The sequence below is a fragment of the Giraffa tippelskirchi genome, chromosome 13 (assembly GCF_054371585.1).
Source record: "Giraffa tippelskirchi isolate mGirTip1 chromosome 13, T2T-mGirTip1v1.2.pri, whole genome shotgun sequence".
NCBI classification, from domain to species: domain Eukaryota; kingdom Metazoa; phylum Chordata; class Mammalia; order Artiodactyla; family Giraffidae; genus Giraffa; species Giraffa tippelskirchi.
This window is the reverse complement of record NC_137287.1, coordinates 66,801,105-66,819,575: the sequence shown is the minus strand read 5'-3', so window position 1 is coordinate 66,819,575 and position 18,471 is coordinate 66,801,105. Positions and strand designations below refer to the sequence as shown.

Here is an 18,471-nt window from a genome sequence, read left to right as displayed (position 1 = left end):
AAACGTCTGCCTGGGGAGGACAGGGCGTGGATGCTAAGGGCTCAGTGGGGAGGGCATTCCCAATTGCTTTCCCACCAGGACAGCTGTTGGTCTGGAGTGAAGGCAGGGCCTGGCAAAGAGCATTCAGTGGAAGATGCTCCTCTCCAAGAGGGTCTCCAGAAACATGCTCTTGAAAAGGCAGCAGGGAGTTGGGTGGGGCGTGGACAGGTCTTTCTAGAGAGTCGGAGGTGTCAGGAGTATGTGAGGAGGGCAGGAAAGGTGTGGTTGAACATTTAGAGGGTCTCTGAGGTGAAGCCTGTGGGAAGCAGTGGTGCGGGAAGCAGGTTGGCACAGGCCCAGGGCCCCGGGCAGACAGTGAGCCCAGCAGAGGGTCTGACACATTCAGTCTGCTGATACTCGTGGAGTTAGCAGCAACCCTGGGTCTTGAAGAATATCCTTCCTAACCTAGAAAGTAGGCGGTTACTCCCTGCACATCCTCTGATCACAGCCGGACTCTGGAGGCCCCTGATTCGCAGAGTGGTGGAAGGACCACGGGCCGGCATCAAACAGAAGCGAGTTCAGATCCCCGCTCTGCTGCTGCTGAAGCTGACGCCCCTTCCCTGTACAACTGGGGTAGTGATGGCTATCTTTCTAGAATACTGGGAACGTTCAGTAAAATACATGCAAAATGCCCCACCCACTGTCTGCTGCGGTGGCCACACCGCCGTGGCTCTTGTTCCCTGAACCGACCTTGCCTCTCCTCCGTGTGTCCCTCCACACAGGGATGGTCAGGCTCTCGGAACTCAGATCCACAGCTCAGAACCCCAGGCCCGCCAGGACCACCGCAGCCTTGCCGGACAGCATCATCACCCAGCGGGAAGAGGGCCAGTCGGCCACGGAGGAGGAGGAGGAGGAGGCGGCCGAGCCGGGGGCAGAGGCAGCGGAGGAGAGCCGGCCACGGAGGCGGAGGCCGGCCCGGCCCCTCGAGCCGGAGGAGCGGGTCCGGGGAAAGAGGCAGAAGGACTTCGACCTGTCAGAGCAGCACGAGTCCAGTGACGAGGAGAGCCAGCAGCGAGAGCGAGCGCGAGCTGCAGAGGAGCCCTGGACTCAGAGCCAACAGAAGCTTCTGGAACTAGCGTTACAGCAGTACCCGAGGGGATCCTCTGACCGCTGGGACAAGATAGCGAAGTGTGTCCCGTCCAAGAGCAAGGTGGGTGACGCCGGAAGGCAGGCTTCTGGGGGCTCCAGACACAGGAAGTGGCTTGTGGCCCCAGCCGACCGTCCCTCATCTCACGCCTCCTCCTATCCTCTATCCAACCCGTCCTTCCCCTGCCAGCTGCCTTCCAGTAGGCTTCCTCTGACAGTGTGTGAATCTGTGCACTCCACTGAGCGTAAATGAGGTCGAGTCTAAGTGTCATCATTACACCGACCAGTTATTTCTCATCAAAAACCCCATGCACAGAACATAAACTTCCCCGTGACAATGCTGCCAACATTCTGGAGCCTTCATTCTGCCAGTGGGGGCTGGGCCGGGAGAAGGACTGACAGGTGGACACCAGGCCCAGGATCCAGCTTGTCTCTGCAGTGCTGTCCACCCAGTTTACAGCTCCTTAAACACGTCCGCAGAGGGTTCCCAGACACCAGCTCAGAGACGGGGAGGGTGGCCCCTGTGGAGAGGCAGGCTCCACCCGACCCCGGCCAGTGCGGAGCCTCCCATGTGATCTTCTCAACTCTGGCCCTACCTGACACATGGTCTCCTGGGCTTCTTTCTTCGTACCCACACCCTTTGTCTGAGACACCAGGAACACTGAGAAATCAAAAGACCCAATCTCTGTTGCCTTCTGTGCCCACCACTCAGTAGCCTGTGGGCACACTGATGTTCATTTACATTTTTTTTTAATTGAAATTCAGTGTTGGAAAATCTAGCTTGTGGCCATGGATGTCCCCATGTGTATAGGTCTAGTTTATCTCCTTTAAACTGATGAAGTTGAGAATTCCCGAGGAGAAAAATAAACCATTAGCAGTTGATATGTTTGAGAAACACAGCTCCTTCCTAGCCCCTCCAACTGATTTGCCAGAAGAAATGATTTTCCCTGAATTCCTCTAGCATTTGTGGGTACACAGGCATTTACAGGTGGGATGAATTGACAGTGGCTTAAAATGAAGGAGCTGCTGCTGCTGCTGCTAAGTCGCTTCAGTCGTGTCCGACTCTGTGCGACTCATGTACAGACCCATGGACTGTAGCCTACCAGGCTCCTCCATCCATGAGATTTTCCAGGCAAGAGTACTGGAGTGGGTTGCCACTGCCTTCTCCAAAATGAAGGAGCTGCAACCATGGATTCCTGGGGGTGGGATGCTCAAAGTCACTGCCTTGGAGTTTGGAAACTTTCCTGTTTCAGGGAGGAATGTCCTGCAAGGGTTCCCTTTAAGCCTGACATCAGAACCAGGTCCAGGGGAGGTTCAGCCACCCCTGCTGGCTTGCTGCCCCTGGGTGACTCCCTGGAAGTGGCCCGCAAGCCACTAGGTGACTGGGGCCTGAGAGAGGAGCCGTGTCCCCGGCAGGCCTGCTGCTCAGAGCCCAGAGCCCCCACGTCCTCCAGTGGAGCACTGGGCCACTGAGCACCACATCTCACACTCGGCTCTGCCAGAGGCAGAATAGTTAGGAAAAGGCTGATATTTTAGGCAGGTGGTCCTTGGGGATGCAGAAGAGGCACTTGTTAGATGTTTCTCTCGTAACACTACTAAAGCCAAAACCCCAGGAAAAGAGTGAACACTCATTCTTTGTCCCAGGCAGCTGATAAAGTCGTCTGCAGCAGACCACAAACCAGTGACCTGGTCTCCCATGTGACCTTAAGTCAGTGAAGGTTACGGTGCCTCCGGGGTGTTTCTGAACAGAAACAGAGATGGTTCTGGAAAGTACCCTGTGAAACAGGGAGCAGTGAGGCCGCGCCATGCTTCATCAGGGTCCTCACCCCAAGGAGTGGCAGCGATAGGCAGCTGGGTCTTCAGCTGCAGCCTGAAGGGCTGGAAGACCCGATGGTGCTGGGATGCGCCCGAGGAGAGCAGGGCATGCTCCCCGGGAGGTCCAGGCCGACAGGACAGCCCTTGGTCAGCACTGGGTATGGTGGGCTAACCCCACACAGGGCATGCTGATTGTAACTGTCACCCCACCACCTCTTTCTTTCTCTCCAGGAAGACTGTATCGCTAGATACAAGCTGCTGGTTGAACTGGTTCAAAAGAAAAAACAAGCTAGAAGCTGAATCCTCTGGAAGATAATGTTTACCTCCATTTTCCAAAAGGATTATTTTAAAAATCTTATGCAGAAATTTGCATTTTGTACCTCAGTATTTCTATACGTCATGTGCCTTAGTGAAAAAAAAATTAAAAATTTAAAATAAACATTGTGCTACATTGTTTAAACATACTGTGTTAACAGAGAAAAAACAGATTTGGGTATTTTATAGATTATTTTCTCTCTCATCACTGCAAAGCTTAATTTCCTGAGGACAAACAAAATAGTGCTTTTCTAACAGTCAGGCAAATGTATGAAGGAACATGAGTGAACTAATGTATAAGAATTAAAACATCATGTTTTCTTCAACCAAAGATCACACCTGTTGATGAGTAGCAGGATGGTATTTTGGGAAGATAAAACCTGGTTGGTGTATTGAGCTAGCTAGTAGTAGTGTGGGGTTATCTTAACTCTATGTATTAATATGTAGATTAATATATGTAATTATATAATACATGGATAAGTTATATGTATCTAAAAAAAAATAAGTCTAGATGCACACGGACATAGGTAATAAACTCTGTGGTTTGCAGAAATACATCCCCAACTATAGAATTTCCAGAGAACACACAGGCAAGGTTTTTAGGATCTGATGACTTTGGGTCCACTTTTCAATATCCAGGTTAAAAGTCACTATTTTGTGCTGTTAATTTTGATCGAACCGTCACCATCAGCTGTGCTGCACTCCTTTTTAAATATGTCATTTGCTCAGGACTTGGAAATAGTTTGGTAAAGTACAAACTGCCTACACTTGAAAACCATTAAAATCACCAGGACACATTTCAGGGAGGTAACAGATAAAATATCCATAAAGACATCGTTTTTCTCAGGCATTGAAATAAGGTTCCCAGAGCAGGCTCGGGTGGCACTGGCTCTGTAACCCTCTAGCCTGAGCAGGACACACGTGGCCCCAGGTCAGCCCGCCTCTGGTGCTGTGAGGGACCGGACCACTGGAGGCATCAAGAAGAGCAGTGGAGAAACAGCTCCAGGTCGTTGTTTCCACGAACTGAGTCCTCGGGCAGCAGCCCTTGAGTCTTATATGGGGCGGGGCGGGGGGGGGGGAGGCTTCCCTGCAGGTCAGGAGCCTGTCACAGTGGCACCAGGGCCAACAGTTTCTGCCCCAGGACTTTCTCCTGGAGCCAGTGGGGCTGTGAGGTTGTGACTGTACATTCACTGAGGGACAAGCCCTGCTCCCTGTTCATATGGGGTGTCTCAGTGAAAAAAGCTGATTCACAGAGGGAATCATGAAGGCATGGTTCTAGTGGCTTGCCAGGCCCTGGGTCCATTCTGTCTCTGGTCCGGCATCAGCCTGTCTTTCACACAGCTTGCCTGTCCAGCTGTGGCATTCTGTATCAAGATCACCCTTTTCACTTACGGTGCTTTGAACTGGGTCTCTGTTAACATGCATCCCCAAATCACATTACAAGATTTCTGGGCTTCCAGTGTTGGGAGACCCCCATATGGGTCTAGCGATGCCTTAAGAGGTACAGTTTAAGATAAAAGGTCCTAATTTGCCTACCAACATCATCTTCTGCACACTCATTAAGGAGGTGTCTCCAGCATGGTTTGTCCTGATGACTGCCCCTGCCACCAGCCCCTCTAAAACCAGAAAGGGGCCCTTTCTGCATAGCTGCCCCTATTCAGGGGACACAGAGCAGCTGGTTTTGTTGAGGTAGGACCAGAGGGCCTGGTGGGGAGGGTTCATGAGCGTAGCAGGACACAGGAGACCCATGGGTGCTTCCAAAGGAGGTCCCTGACAGGTCATGTGGGGACCAGGCCTGGCCCCCCTACCCTTCCTGACTCCCAAGGAAGCCCTCCCCAAACCCACCCCCCTCAAAGCCCCACCTTGTGACCTCTGTCTACTCACACCTCCAAGGCCGAGCTGTGTGACATCAGTGCCTTGTTTTACCTCTTTGTCTCAACTCCTTGTCTGGAAAAATAGAGACTAATGGCTGCAACACAGGTTGTATGATGACAGTCTGGCTTGTTGAAAACAATAAACGTTCCTTTTCTATCTGACCACCGGGACTTCCTGTTGCCATCATTTTCAGTGGCTGCTGACAGGGGTGACAGGACTGATGGGCCACCAGCCCATCCCATGCTCACTTGGCCCCTCACGGGTGGGAATCTCAGGCCCCGTGTGGATTCTTGGGGGTCTGGGGACCCTACCACATGGTATGCACAACCTTTTCCTTTTGGATGTGTGGTCCACATCTTTCACTAGGTGCCCCTGAAGGGTTTCTCACCCAGAAAGGTTAACTCTAGCCTCTGCTAGTGTGTTTACTCAAATGATAACCATGGAGGGCCCATGTGGTACAAGAAGAACCTGCAGACTTGGCCTCTGACAAAAGAGGTCCAGGACTTTACCTGGGAGCTCCACCCCACGCAGGTCCTGGCAGAGGGAACAGTGGCAGGTGTCTGCTCTGTGCAGTGCTTGCAAAGCACTGGCCTGGCCCTGGCACACCCCTAGCTGCACCCCCAGCCCCTCAGGCTTCAGGGCCTTGCCTCCATCCTCCCAGAAGCCTGAGCCTTTTCTCCTAGAGTGATTTTCATTTACTTTCTCCACCGGGGCAAGGGCTTATGGTTCTGTTCCTTACACCAGTGAGAGCACCGGTTTTCAAGTCCCGTCTCACATTATCCTGTGTGTGCTTATGAAGCCCCTACTGTTGGAGCAGGTTCCCACCAGAGCCAGCGCTGCTCTGAGGCCAAGTGCTGTCACCTGGCACAGGGACCGGCAGGGCTGGCTGCTTTCCTGGCTGTGCCTGATGATGCTTCCTCACTGAGACTCCAGGCGGATGACCAGTTTTTCTGTGACACTTGCCGTGGAAACCACCTAGAAGTCTCACTCTCTTGTCTCCTTGATTGACCCACGAGTGCCTGGCAAACATCCCGGCCCCACAAGACGAGCTCTGTCTTGACTGGAATACTTGGCCCATAGGCCAAGTCTTCCCCTGAGTTTCCTTCTCAGTTTTAGAAAAATAAGCAGCATCCCTGGTCAATGTTCTGGACGCCTTAAAAATGCCTCTTGCCTCTTGATATGTGCCAGCCCCACCCCCACACCAAGTCCACCCACCCCTTTGAAAGTGGAGAAGGAACCCCTTTAAAATAGGAACCACTTCAGCCCCACTTACACACCTATAGCGGAGCTGCAGTTGTTTGCTTCAGCAGTTAAATTTTTCCCTAAATCTTAAAGGGCACAGTTTAAATTGTAACGTTCTATACTCATGGGTAACTGCGTGTCCCAAGGGGCCAGGGACAGCCCCGGTTTATACCTGCCTCCCTGGACCCAGTTCAGAGCACCCCTCACACGGTCACCTGTCTGAGGTCCGAGAGGTCCTGCCTCACCCCCACCTCTTGACCACGCGGCTTCTGCATTTGTTTCGCGCGGTTTGGGCTGAGAAAGCTGGAGGACAGAGGGCAAATGAGCCCTGGCGCCCCCAGGACACGGCCGCCTGCGTGGGAACCATCCAGATGGGGTCTCCTGCCGCCAGGCAGGCTCCCTTTGCTCCCGCGCGCCCCCCTCACCTCCCCGGTGCCCCCACCGGCCCCTTCAGCTGCTTGCCTCGGGCCCCTCCTCCCCGCCGGCCGCCTGTGCCTCCACCTGTAGCTCGGATCACAGCGCGGCCTGGAAGCCACCCCACTGTCTTGGCAGGAGTCCCAGCCTCCTGTTTGAGTAAACTGCTTGGCCTTCAGCCTTCGACTTTATTCACCAGGGAGCTAAATTAACACGCTGTAAAACTGAGCGGCTGCGATTATTTTCCTCTGGTCTGGGGAAAAAAAGAATGGCTTCGTGTAGAACAGAAAAAGGGAAACCACTTTAGCAATCAGATCCCCAGGGGGAAGCTACCAGTGTTTCAAAGAGCCGTGTCCAAAGAGCACCCAGGCCAGTCCCCGGGCCGGAAGTGGGGTGAGCAGGCAGCTCCTCCCCCAACTGGGTGCCGGCCACTCTGACACCCCCGCCCCAGGCTCTGCAGGGACCCTCCAGCCCAGCTCCCCTCCTCATGCCCCCCGTGTCCTCCCACTCCAGAAATGAAAAGACACCAAATTCTTCTGCAGGGAAAGTTGACTGCTCATCTCTTGCTGTCACCACCTGTCAGAAGCCAGAAGCTCAGTGTCCCTTGGATTACTTCAGGAGTTTAACTCGATTAAGCCCATCTTTGATTAGTACAGTTTAAAAAGAAATCCTACTTTTACAGGATGAAATAGACAAAGACTGGAGTGTCAATGAGAGGGTTATCTTTTTAAATGAAGTATAGCTAATTTACAATCTTGTGTTACTTTCTAGTGGTACAGCAAACTGATTCAGTTATAATAGGTTATATATACATATATATATATAACCTATATAGGTTATATATACACATATATATATGTATATATATATACACATATATATACACCTATATAGGTTATATATATATATATATATATAAAACCCATATATAACCTATATAGGTTATATATATAACCTAGATAGCATATTAAAAAACAGAGACATTACTTTGCCAACAAAGGTCCGTCTAGTCAAGGCTATGGTTTTTCCAGTGGTCATGTATGTATGTAAGAGTTGGACTATAAAGTAAGCCGAGCGCCGAAGAATTGATGCTTTTGAACTATGGTGTTGGAGAAGACTCTTGAGAGTCCGTTGGACTGCAAGGAGATCCAACCAGTCCATCCTAAAGGAGATCAGTCCTGGATGTTCATTGGAAGGACTGATGTTGAAGCTGAAACTCCAATACTTTGGCCACCTGATGTGACGAGCTGACTCATTTGAAAAGACCCTGATGCTGGGAAAGATTGAGGGCAGGAGGAGAAGGGGACGACAGAGGATGAGATGGCTGGATGGCATCACCGACTCAATGGACATGGGTTTGGGTGGACTTAGGGAGTTAGTGATGGACAGGGAGGCCTGGCGTGCTGCGGTTCATGGGGTTGCAAAGAGTTGGACACGACTGAGTGACTGAACTGAACTGATAAGCCTTTTCACATTCTTTTCCATTATGGTTTACTGCAGGATATTGACTATAGTTCTCTGCGCTACGCAGTAGGAGCTTGTTAATTTTATATACAGTCATTTGAATCTCAAACTCCTAATTTATCCCTCCCCATGCCCTTCCCTTTTTGGTAACCAGAAGCTTATTTTCCATGTCTGAGGGAGTCACCTTTTTATTTCGCCTGTCCTAAGTTACAAAGGAAAACGAACAATCTCCATCATGTTTTGTTACTCAAAAAGAAATGTTTTGTAGAAATTAAGGTAAAATATCAAATTGTTTATCCCAAATTATCTTGATTCCAATCTGTGTTACAAAGGAAGATGTTCTTGCAGTGACAGATAGATGCCTCTAGACACCTGACCCCAGCTGGTCTTCTGTTTTAAAAGGCTTGGCATAGGAAACCCGATGGAATCCTCCTCTTTGGCTAAACTGAGATCTATGCTATTATGTTAACATTGGAGTCGAAGCACTGGATGTGGACTCTTGCCTGAGGCTGTCTTTCCGTACAGGAGAGAGGAGGGTTCTAGCCTGGGGTGGGACAGGATCTCATTGTGCCAATGAACCCAAACATGCTTTAATTCTGGGACCAGTCAGCTCCAAACCACTATCCCCCGCTCCCCGCTCAGCACCAGTGCCTGGCAGCAGAGAAATCCGCTGTCTGCAGTGGGCTGAGCAGCAAGGGTGGGGGAGAGAGGGCTGACAGGGCTGGTTCCTCCAGGAGCAGAGCCTGGCGCGAGAAAGGGCCGCCCAGCATCTCCCTCCTGGTCTCAGCTTGGACACTGACAACAAACCAGACCAGAGGTGCAGAGATGGAGGACCGTTCTGAGGGAGGAGTTAAACATGGGTCATAAATCAGAAGAACGAACTTCCAAGAACTCGAGAAGCACAAAGCTGAGAGCGCTGCAGGTGGGAGGGCCAGTGTTTACGAGGTCACGGGCCTGCCCACTGCGATGCTGAGGGCCGTGGAGCTGCTCTCGGTCCCCAATAAAACCCAAGACCGAGCACTGATGCCTGCAATTAAAGTGTCAAAGGTTCACACTGTGGTGAACAAGGCCACCTGATCCGCAGCTGGAAGAGGCCAGTTCTTGGAACACCAGCAAGGCCCATGACGGGGACCAGCCCTTTGCCAGCCTGGGCAGCTGTGAGGCTTCCCCCAGAACCAGGAAAGGAGGAGAACTAGGGGGATGGGGGAGATGGCCCAGAGAGGCCGGGAGGGTAGAGCAGCCGGAGGCGCATCAGGTTGTCCCTGGAGCTCCTGGAGCACCCAGGGCCAAGCCGCACTCCACCTTCACGGGCGGCCACACCCTACCAAGAGTTTGCAAAGACCCTGTGCACCTTAGTTTTTCACAGACCAACACACACACGTTCAGCTGCGGAAACACCTGTCCGTACTTGCTTTGGGAGAACCAGCAAGATCACTGCGGCAGAGCAGTGGCGGTGCCAAAAATGTAAAATCTCCTAATTAATCCGTCTGCTTGTTCAGTGAGCCAAGTGAGAAACAGCAGATGCATCAATCACAATTTGAGGGAAACCAAATTAACTCCATCAGCAAAAAAGTGAATGTCTTCCTTTAAACTTCAGAAGGACCAGCACAGCCAGAATGTATTCACGGCCGCCAACCGTGAGGTGAGGACCAGCATAGCCAGAATGTATTCACGGCCACCAACCACGAGGTGCCTTCTTACATCTCGAGCCTCCACTGCCTGGCCGTGTGAGTCGTCCTGTCACCTGACCCCTGCCCCTCACGCCACCCAAACTTCTTCTGGTCACGTCACCACACACCTTTGCTAACCACTGGATCCAGGAGGCGTTTTCACCAGGGGGCTGATTTCAAGTTTGATCTTTAGTCCTGATGACCAGCGGTGTCAACGTTCAATATTCTGCAGCTTCAAGTTTTTACAGAATGAAGTGGGTGTAAATTCAAGAAAACAGGGAGCCTTCCAGGCTCCTCCTCAGATCCTGCACAGGGGCTTCATCTCCCACCTGCCTTTTGAATCTCGCGGTCCCCAAAGGCCTGCCTCCAGTGCTTCCTCCTCGTGGCTGTCACCCACACAGTCTGCACTGGCCCGACGGGAACCAGCCTTTCTGTGCCCTGAGTCCTCGAGCACCGTCCTCTCTGCCCCTCTGGGTCCCCTCTCTGGAAATCAGAGGTTAGAAGTCCTCCAATAGAACTGAGAAGCAAGACAAGGCATCTTCATTGTCTGGAACCGGCGATGGAGTCTGTTCATTCCTTGCCCCTAAAAGCCTCTACCTGGTGCAAACAGCCTGCTGTTTCTTGCCCATTCTACTCAGGGGTCACCCCCTGAGGGACCCGAACATGCCTTTCTTCCCCACCCTCCACCTGATTTCATCGGAACCTTCAAAACAGTTTCCAGACCCACGGAGACAGGCCTGGGACGCTTTGCTGCAATGTTTCTACCTGGACACACCTCTCCTCCAGCAACAAAATATAAAGAAACTGTACGGGACTAAAAATGAGTGTGTGCATGTGCAGTTAGGACAAATTCTGGACCCCAAAGATACAAAGAGACCAAAAAACCCAACTGCCACTTTTGAAGAACCAGAAACAAAAACAGGGCGCCTGAAGCAAAAGAAGAGTATTACTCACGCCCCCTGCACACACCACTGTTTAAGGGGTCGGCAAACCACCAAAACCACCCTGCCAGCCTGACCCCTGGACATACCCCTACTCTCACATGTAAGAAACAAGCTCACCCCCTCTCAGTGAGGGAAACCTGAGAAGGGAACCTGCTGTTTGTCCTTCCCCCACCCCCCCAGCTACAGAGGGGCCCCAGTAAAGCCTCACCTGTATTTCCTGTCTGGCCTCTGATCAATTTCTAATGATTAAGGAGGCCAAGAACCCTGGTCGGTAACATCACCACAGTTTTTTGGTGCCATCGGGCTGGTAAATTCAAAAGAGTGACAAATTCCAAGGCCCTTAACTCAGGGGTCTCGGGGTCAGGGGGCCAAGTCCTCGCCAGCACCCACTGGGGAAGGCCGAGTGGGAGATGTCCCAGCTGCTGCCTGGGAATTAATGCAGAGCCAAGTCTTGCATGAAAAGCGGTCATGATAACTTGTCACTTAAAAAATGTATTAACCCCAACACCTAACAGTGTTACTTACCAGCACCTGGAGGTGGATGTACACGCTGGGGAACATTGGCACCTTGTCTCTTCTCCAGTTCTGGGTCCACACGGGGCGCCAGGCCCAAAGCAGCCAGGGGCGTGGGGCCAGAGAGTGGCCACAGCTGCAAGGCTGTCCCGGTACCACCGAGGCTCTGCCTCCAAGCACAAACTTGCCAAGCCTGAACTGTGACCAAAGACAGCTCACAGATCACAGAAGTCTTTATTGAACTTACAGGATTGTCAACATTCAGTGATCAGTAAGAAAGAGACATTTCCTTTGATGCCAATATAAGGTGAGGGATGGGACTGTAAGTGGAGTAACAGTTGGCATGCATTCCTAACAAGGTAAAATTACTTGAAAAATCTAATGGCTTACCAATGTTTGCAAAAGTTCACAACTATTTCATTTGGAAAAGCCTAATGTATAGCAAAACTTGGCGTCATCAATGTATATTTCATTTTCACTGAGTAAATTTAAGGTTAATAGTATTTGTCTCATTGAAGAGTTTTCACATTCGAAACACAAGTCCATCCCCTACTTTTAAAAGCAGAGTTCCATTTCGTTGTTAGGCCATTGTGGCATTCTGCCTACAATGCCAAGGGCTCTGCAGTCTGGCGTGGGGAGCACCCTGAGTCAGTGGTTATCTCGTCTTCTGATTGGCTGATGGAGAGCTTAAGCAAACAGCATGGAGACTTGTTTTCTGGGCACTCATGCCCAGTGCCTGCTCGTGACCCCATGAGCAAGCACACCTGCACAGAAGTCTCGATGGGAACCAGCCCACAGAACCCTGTGTCCATGCAGAGCACCCTTTCCCAAGGATCTGTGGTGGGCAATGAGCAGCAGGTGCTTAGAAACTTCTCAGAATGAAACTCAACAACAGGGAAGCAGGGAGCAGCAACCCAGGTGCATGCCATTGGCGGGGGTGGAATTAGGATACCCAGAACCTCAGGTAAGTTAGAAAAGTGGCTAAAGCATGGAGAATCACACCAAGACAAACAAACAGCCAAGAAAAGTGACTACATGTATATATAAGTATATAAACGAAAGTGTAAGTATATAAATGAAATATATATACATATTTCATTTCTTATACAAGAAAGGTGTGTGGCCAGTATTGTTTTGTTTGGAGTCAATGACTCAGAGTGAAAACCGAGGAAGCTGCCAATGAGCTCCTGTCCTCAGTCGTGGGAGAGACAAGACTTTCCAGAATCTGATAATTATTTTCCAGTTGTGTATCAGAAACCTAAAATGTGCTCCTTAATAAAGTGAAAAGCCTAAACCAGTTTTCCTTGTTCATTCAACACTTAACGACCAGGACCCAGTTACACAGACCAGTATACTCTACATAGATCAGTATACTGTGGTTCAGTAAGTCTGGGATAAAGGCTGACCATCCGCAAGGACCACAGGTGATTCTGATGCTCACTGAGAGCCCGCAACCATGAGTTTCTCTTTAACTTAAATGCCTCTGGTTAAAGCTAACTGAGTAAAGAAAAGAACTCATTCTTTACCAAGTACGAATACAGCTTTACTGATGTGACTTCTTTCCCTGTCTTCTCCACTGTGGTCATTCCCTCCTCTCTGCACCGGACGGTTTGAGGGGCGCTCTGTCTCACCTAACCAGCAGGCCGCAGGGTGGTTTGCTCTTCACGCTGCGCGGAGTCTAGTCCCGAGTCTCAACAACCCCAAGATGCAACCGCACCGACACAAAAGCACGAAGCACCCAGAGGCTCGTGGAACCAACTGACACGAGGCACCAAGGGCGTCAGGAGCTCCATCTTCTCCAAACAAGACGGATGTCACCAAGCAGGTGACACAGGGCTTCTGACCTCACTGTCCTCACAACAAGACGCCCCTAAAAAACCCTAGACCTGGCGGGAAGGGGTTGAGGCTGAAGCTCCGTCCACCCCACTGCCCTTAACTAGTAAGAGTAATGAAGTGCGGCCCCTGCCTCAGGGCCAGCACACCACCACCCAGGAGGCCCCTGAGCCTCCGAGAGTCCCCAGGTGGACATCCAGGCCCCACCCGGGCACCATGAGCTGCTTCACGAGAACCTCTACCCCAGCTCCACCTCCTCAGGAGCAGGGGAATCTGAAGGCCTCGACAGCTGGTCCGCTGTGGTGGAGACGGCACGGGGGCTAACAACCAGCCTCAGCCCACTGAACTCCTACCTGCAGAATCCAGGCAGCAGTCGCTCCCGGCGGCTCCGCTTGCCTGCGGCGGAAGAATCTCACCAGTGAAGCCGGCCCGGAGCCCGCCGCCGGCCCTGGAGTGCGTTTCCGCAGCTCAGGTTCAAGCTCACTCAGCCCCACCCACCAGAGAGGATGCCGGGAAGCTGGCGGACCGTCATTCGCGCCCCGCCCGCTGCTGCGAGAGGCTCTCGGCCCACCTGCCCAGAGAGCGTGAAGAGAACGCAGGGCCTTGCCCCAAAACAGACCCTAATAATAGCAGGCCCCACCTGCCCACAAGCATTACCAGCAGACATATCCAGAAACCTCAACAGAGCTGACTGATGAAAAGCTGTCTCTCCCAAAACAAACCTGTAAAATCTGGAAGAGAAGGCAATTTAGTCACAAAAATTCACATAAACATGACATCACCAAAGTAAACTAATAACTGACGCTAAATTAATGGACATCTATGAACTGTCAAAGAATTCAGAATAATCCTCTTAAGGGAACTACAAGAACACAAAACTATAAACAAAATTAGGAAAACAATTCGTGAACAAAATGAGAAGTTCAACAAAGAAATAGAAACCATTAAAAACAAAAATCCTAGAGCTGAAAAATACAATTGAAGGATTCAACAGCTTTAAAAAGACGAAGACGCAGGAGAAAGAATCATCCTGACCTAGAATACAGGACATTTGAAATTACCCAGTCAGAGGAACACAAGGGAAAAAGTGAAAAACTGAAGAAAGTCTTATGGGACACAATCAAAGAACCTACATCTGCATTATGGAAATTTCAGGAGAAAGTGGAAGGGACAGGAAGCATATTCAAAGCAATGTTAAAAACTCCCAAACCTGGGGAGAGGTATGAACAGATCCATGAGGTCCAAAAGACCCCAAACAGGTTGAACCTAAACAGGGCTACACTGAGACACATTATAAATATCAAAAGTCAAAGACAAGAGAGAAGTTAACATACAAGGGAAACCCCATTAAGAATATCAGCAGATTTCCCAAAAGAAACTTCAGGCCAGGAAAGATGAGAGATACATTCCAAGTATTGAAAGTAAAAAACTGTCAACCAAGAAGTCTGTATCAGGCCAAAGTGTCCTTCAGAAATGAAGGAAGGATAAAGATATTCCTGAACAAGCAGAAGTTGAGGGAGTCCATCACCAGGAGGCATGCTTTACAAGAAAAGCTAAAAGGAGTTGAGTGGAAGTAAAAGGATGCTAACTAACATCATAAAAATATGGGAAGGTAGCATGAAATTCACTGGTAATTGTAAACATACTTTCAAAAGTAGATTCTGTAATACAGTATGGTGACACATAATTCACTTACAACTCAAAGTTAAAAAACAAACAGTAAAAAGAACCATAACTACAAAAATCTGTTACTGGATATACAATATGAAAAATATGTAAACTGTAACATCAGTAAAATGTGAAGGGAGGAGAAGTAAAAGTGTGAAGCTTAGGACTTAAGCTGTGTAAGTTTAGTTATCAGTTTAAAATAGGGTGTGTTATAATTTTAAGGTATTTTATGTAAGACTAATGTAACCACATGGGAAAAATCTGTAGCAATTACACCAAAAAGAAAATGATGGAGAAGTCAAAGCATATCGATCCCCAAAGACCTCAAAACACAGAACAAGACACAGGAAAAAGAAAAAGGAACAAAGAGTCTACAAAACAGCTAGAAAACAATCAACAAAGTGATCATAGTTAAGTCCCTATCTACCAATAACTACTGTAAACAAAAACAGATTAAATTCCCCAATAAAAATAAAAGAATGGCTGAATGGATTAAAAAAAAATGATACAACAATATGCTGCTGCCTACAAGAGACTTGCTTTAGTCTTTGAGACAATTAACTGAGAGTGAAGGGATGGAAAAAGACATTTCTAGCAGAAGTAACCAAAAAGAAGCAGGGAGCGGTTGCTATACTTATGTATCGGATAGAACAAATTTTAAACTAAAAAGAGACAAAGAAGGTCATTATATAATGAAAAAGGGGTCAACCTATAGAATGGGAACAAATATCTCTAAATCATGTATCTGATAAGGGATTAATATAGCCAAAATATACAAAGAACTCATGCAACTCCATAGGAAAAAAAAAAATTCAATTTGAAAATGGGCAAAGAACTGCAACAGACATTTGTCCAAAGAAGACATACAAATGGCCAACAGATATATAAAAAGTCATTTGAAACGTTCCTCAACATCACTAAATCATTAGGGATATGCAAATCAAAACCACAATGAGTTAACACCTCATGCCTGTTAGATGGCTATTATCAAGCTACCATCTGATCCAGCAATCTCACTTCTGGGAACACATCCAAAGGAAAAAAAACACTTATGTTGAAGAGATATCTATACCCTTATATGTTCACAGCAGCATTATTAACATTAGCCAAGACATGGAAATAATCTAAATGCCCTTTAATGGATCAAGTTGCTATGGTATGTTCATGTGCATTTTTGCACGTGTGTGTGTGTGTGTGTGTGTGTGTGTGTGTGTGATGGAATATTATTCAGCCATAAAAAGGGAAGTAAATCCTGCTATTATGACAACATGGATGGACCCTGAAGACATTTTGTGTGCATGTGCGTGTGCGTGTGTGATTGATGGAATATTATTCAGCCATAAAAAAGGAAGTAGACCCTGCTATTATGACAACATGGATGGACCCTGAAGACATTTTGCTAAGTGAATTTAGTCAAACAAAGACAAAATACTATACGATCGCATATGTGGAATCTTATTAAAAGAACAAAACCTAACTCACAGAAAAGAGGTGGGGTGAGGGAGAGGGAACTGGACGGAAGTGGTCAAAACCTTCAAATTTCCAATTATAAGATAAATATGTATTAGGGCTGTAATGTACAACATGATGACTGTAGTTAACATGATATATAGGGAAGCAGTTAAAGAGAGTAAATTCTAAGAGTTCTCATCACAAGGAAAAAAACTGTTTTTGCTGTTCTTTTTCTGGATCTGTATGAGATGGATGTTTAACTATACTTACTATGGTAATTATTTCACAATATATGTAAGTCAAATTTTTATGCTGTATATCTTTAAACTAATACCATGCTGATGTCAATTATATCTTAATAAAACTGGGGAAAATGGCCAAGTTATAAACATTATTAAATTTTATTAACAAAAACTTTGTACATTTTCTTTAATACATGTGGAATTTTACATCTAAATAAAATAACAACACATTCAAAATTTACCATTTATACAAATTGTTACAGAATAACAACCAGTGGGTTAAATAAGTAAAATAAACCACACCGATTTTTTTTAATTATCTACAAAAGATTTGACTTTCTTTAAAATTCCCCTGAACATATAAAAATAAATTAATTTTACTTTTCAATTAAATCTACCAATTAGAAATATTACAAATCAAAATATCAATGTTATCTTATGAATTTTTCACAATACAAAACAGATCCACAAAACCTTATTTACAGAAATGAGGTAAGAACTGTGCAATGTTTAACCAAGAGACATATTGCAGAATTAACATGTTCTTCCAGCTAAGTACACAGTGGAGGTCTAATTACAGCTGGGTCTTTTTTCCACTAATAATTCACACATTCAAGAGCAGTTCAATGATTACATCCCCAATTGTTTAATTTATACTCGGCCACACTGTCACCCCAGGAGTGGGGCTAACCAACGTGGAAGCGCTGTAACACAGATTTCACCTGTTTCAGGAACTGCTGTGGTGGGTTGTTTTTTTTTGTCTTGTTTTGTTTGTTTGAAATCATTGTTAACAACGATAAGTTGTCTAATTTAGTTTAGATTTGGTAAGAAAACTCTTACCAAATCCACACACTTTTCTTGTGACTCATTAGTGGATAAATACCCAGGTAATAGCTTCACCTGAGCTATCTACAGTGGCATAGAAAGTTCTCAATAAAGGCAGAACCATGGGGAAGGCTGCTGTTGCTACTCAGCTGACCAGAGCCACTTCAGCACAAGGCAGGTACTAACAGGCACTTGATTCAGGCCAAACCCTACCAGCAGTTTCCAGAGTGGCCCCTCTTTCATTTTGAATTGAGCTGGTTCCCCCAGCAGCCTTAGAGCTCACTTAACTCAAGGTTTCTTCAAAATATGAGGTCTTAACACTAAAGAAAAAGCATTTAGCAAAAGAAAATTACCTTTAGCAGAAGCAGACATTTACCATCCTAACTTGATTACCAAAATTGGCCAAATCCCATTAGAAAGGAAATTTTTATAACAAAGATTGCCAAGTCCCAGTGGATGACCTATTTATTTGTAATATTTAACCAATAAAACTCTAGTAGAAGAAATTAAACAGTTCCTTGAAATTTAAGGTTTGACTCACAGAGCAAATGTACTGTAACTCAAACAAAAGATCATATTTCATGTTCCAAGTGGTACAATAAAATCAAATGGTTTATAAATGGAATTAAGTCTTAAGTTTTGCTAGTCATCTCTGCAATTTATAATCAAAATTAGTTGTGGACCAACTATATTAAATTTCTCTTAGGTTGATAAACTCATTGCCATGTAAATTATTTCACTGACCAAAGTTAACCATTAAATTTTCTTTCAAAGTTCAAAAAAATCTGGGAGAGGGGTAGGGGATATGGGAATTTCATTTCAGTGCAACAAAGCAACATCAACCAAAGCCTTACAAGAATGCTCTTGTGGCAATTAATCCTTTGTCGTGCAGCTGGTTTCTTGTTGCATTTCTTCATAGGTGTAGTAAAAGGACTGCAACAGCAGCCAGATGAAGTGCTAGGACAGCAGGATAGGCCATTTCTAGATGTTTTTTTCTCAAATGTCAACTTTTCTCTTGAGCAACAGGCCCACTTTTATCACTAAGTCTCTGCAGTTAAAACAAACAAAGTCAAG

At 47.4% G+C, this 18,471-nt stretch overlaps 2 protein-coding genes and 1 long non-coding RNA gene across 52 annotated transcripts in view; 1 reads left to right on the top strand and 2 right to left on the bottom strand.

Annotated features, from left to right (window-relative positions):
* DNAJC1 (DnaJ heat shock protein family (Hsp40) member C1) overlaps positions 1 to 3,379 on the top strand; it is a 188,364-nt gene extending 184,985 nt beyond the window's left edge. Inside the window, exons 11-12 of the mRNA XM_081556715.1 lie at positions 762 to 1,189; positions 3,172 to 3,379. Of these exons, the coding sequence (XP_081412841.1) occupies positions 762 to 1,189; positions 3,172 to 3,240 (497 nt within the window). The 3' untranslated portion in view covers positions 3,241 to 3,379. The remainder of the gene's footprint in view (positions 1 to 761; positions 1,190 to 3,171) is intronic.
* Positions 1 to 13,706, bottom strand: part of LOC145532184 (uncharacterized) — a 50,840-nt gene extending 37,134 nt beyond the window's left edge. Inside the window, exon 1 of the long non-coding RNA XR_014073074.1 lies at positions 13,564 to 13,706. This is a non-coding gene — a long non-coding RNA (uncharacterized LOC145532184). The remainder of the gene's footprint in view (positions 1 to 13,563) is intronic.
* Positions 13,707 to 16,712: 3,006 nt separating this feature from the next.
* Positions 16,713 to 18,471, bottom strand: part of MLLT10 (MLLT10 histone lysine methyltransferase DOT1L cofactor) — a 205,848-nt gene continuing 204,089 nt past the window's right edge. For all 50 annotated transcript variants that reach the window (XR_014073059.1, XR_014073053.1, XR_014073062.1 and 47 more), the window contains one exon: positions 16,713 to 18,445. Coding sequence is in view for 34 of the 50 variants with exons in the window: in XM_081556678.1 (XP_081412804.1) it covers positions 18,401 to 18,445 (45 nt within the window). In the remaining 16 variants the exon portion in view is untranslated. The remainder of the gene's footprint in view (positions 18,446 to 18,471) is intronic.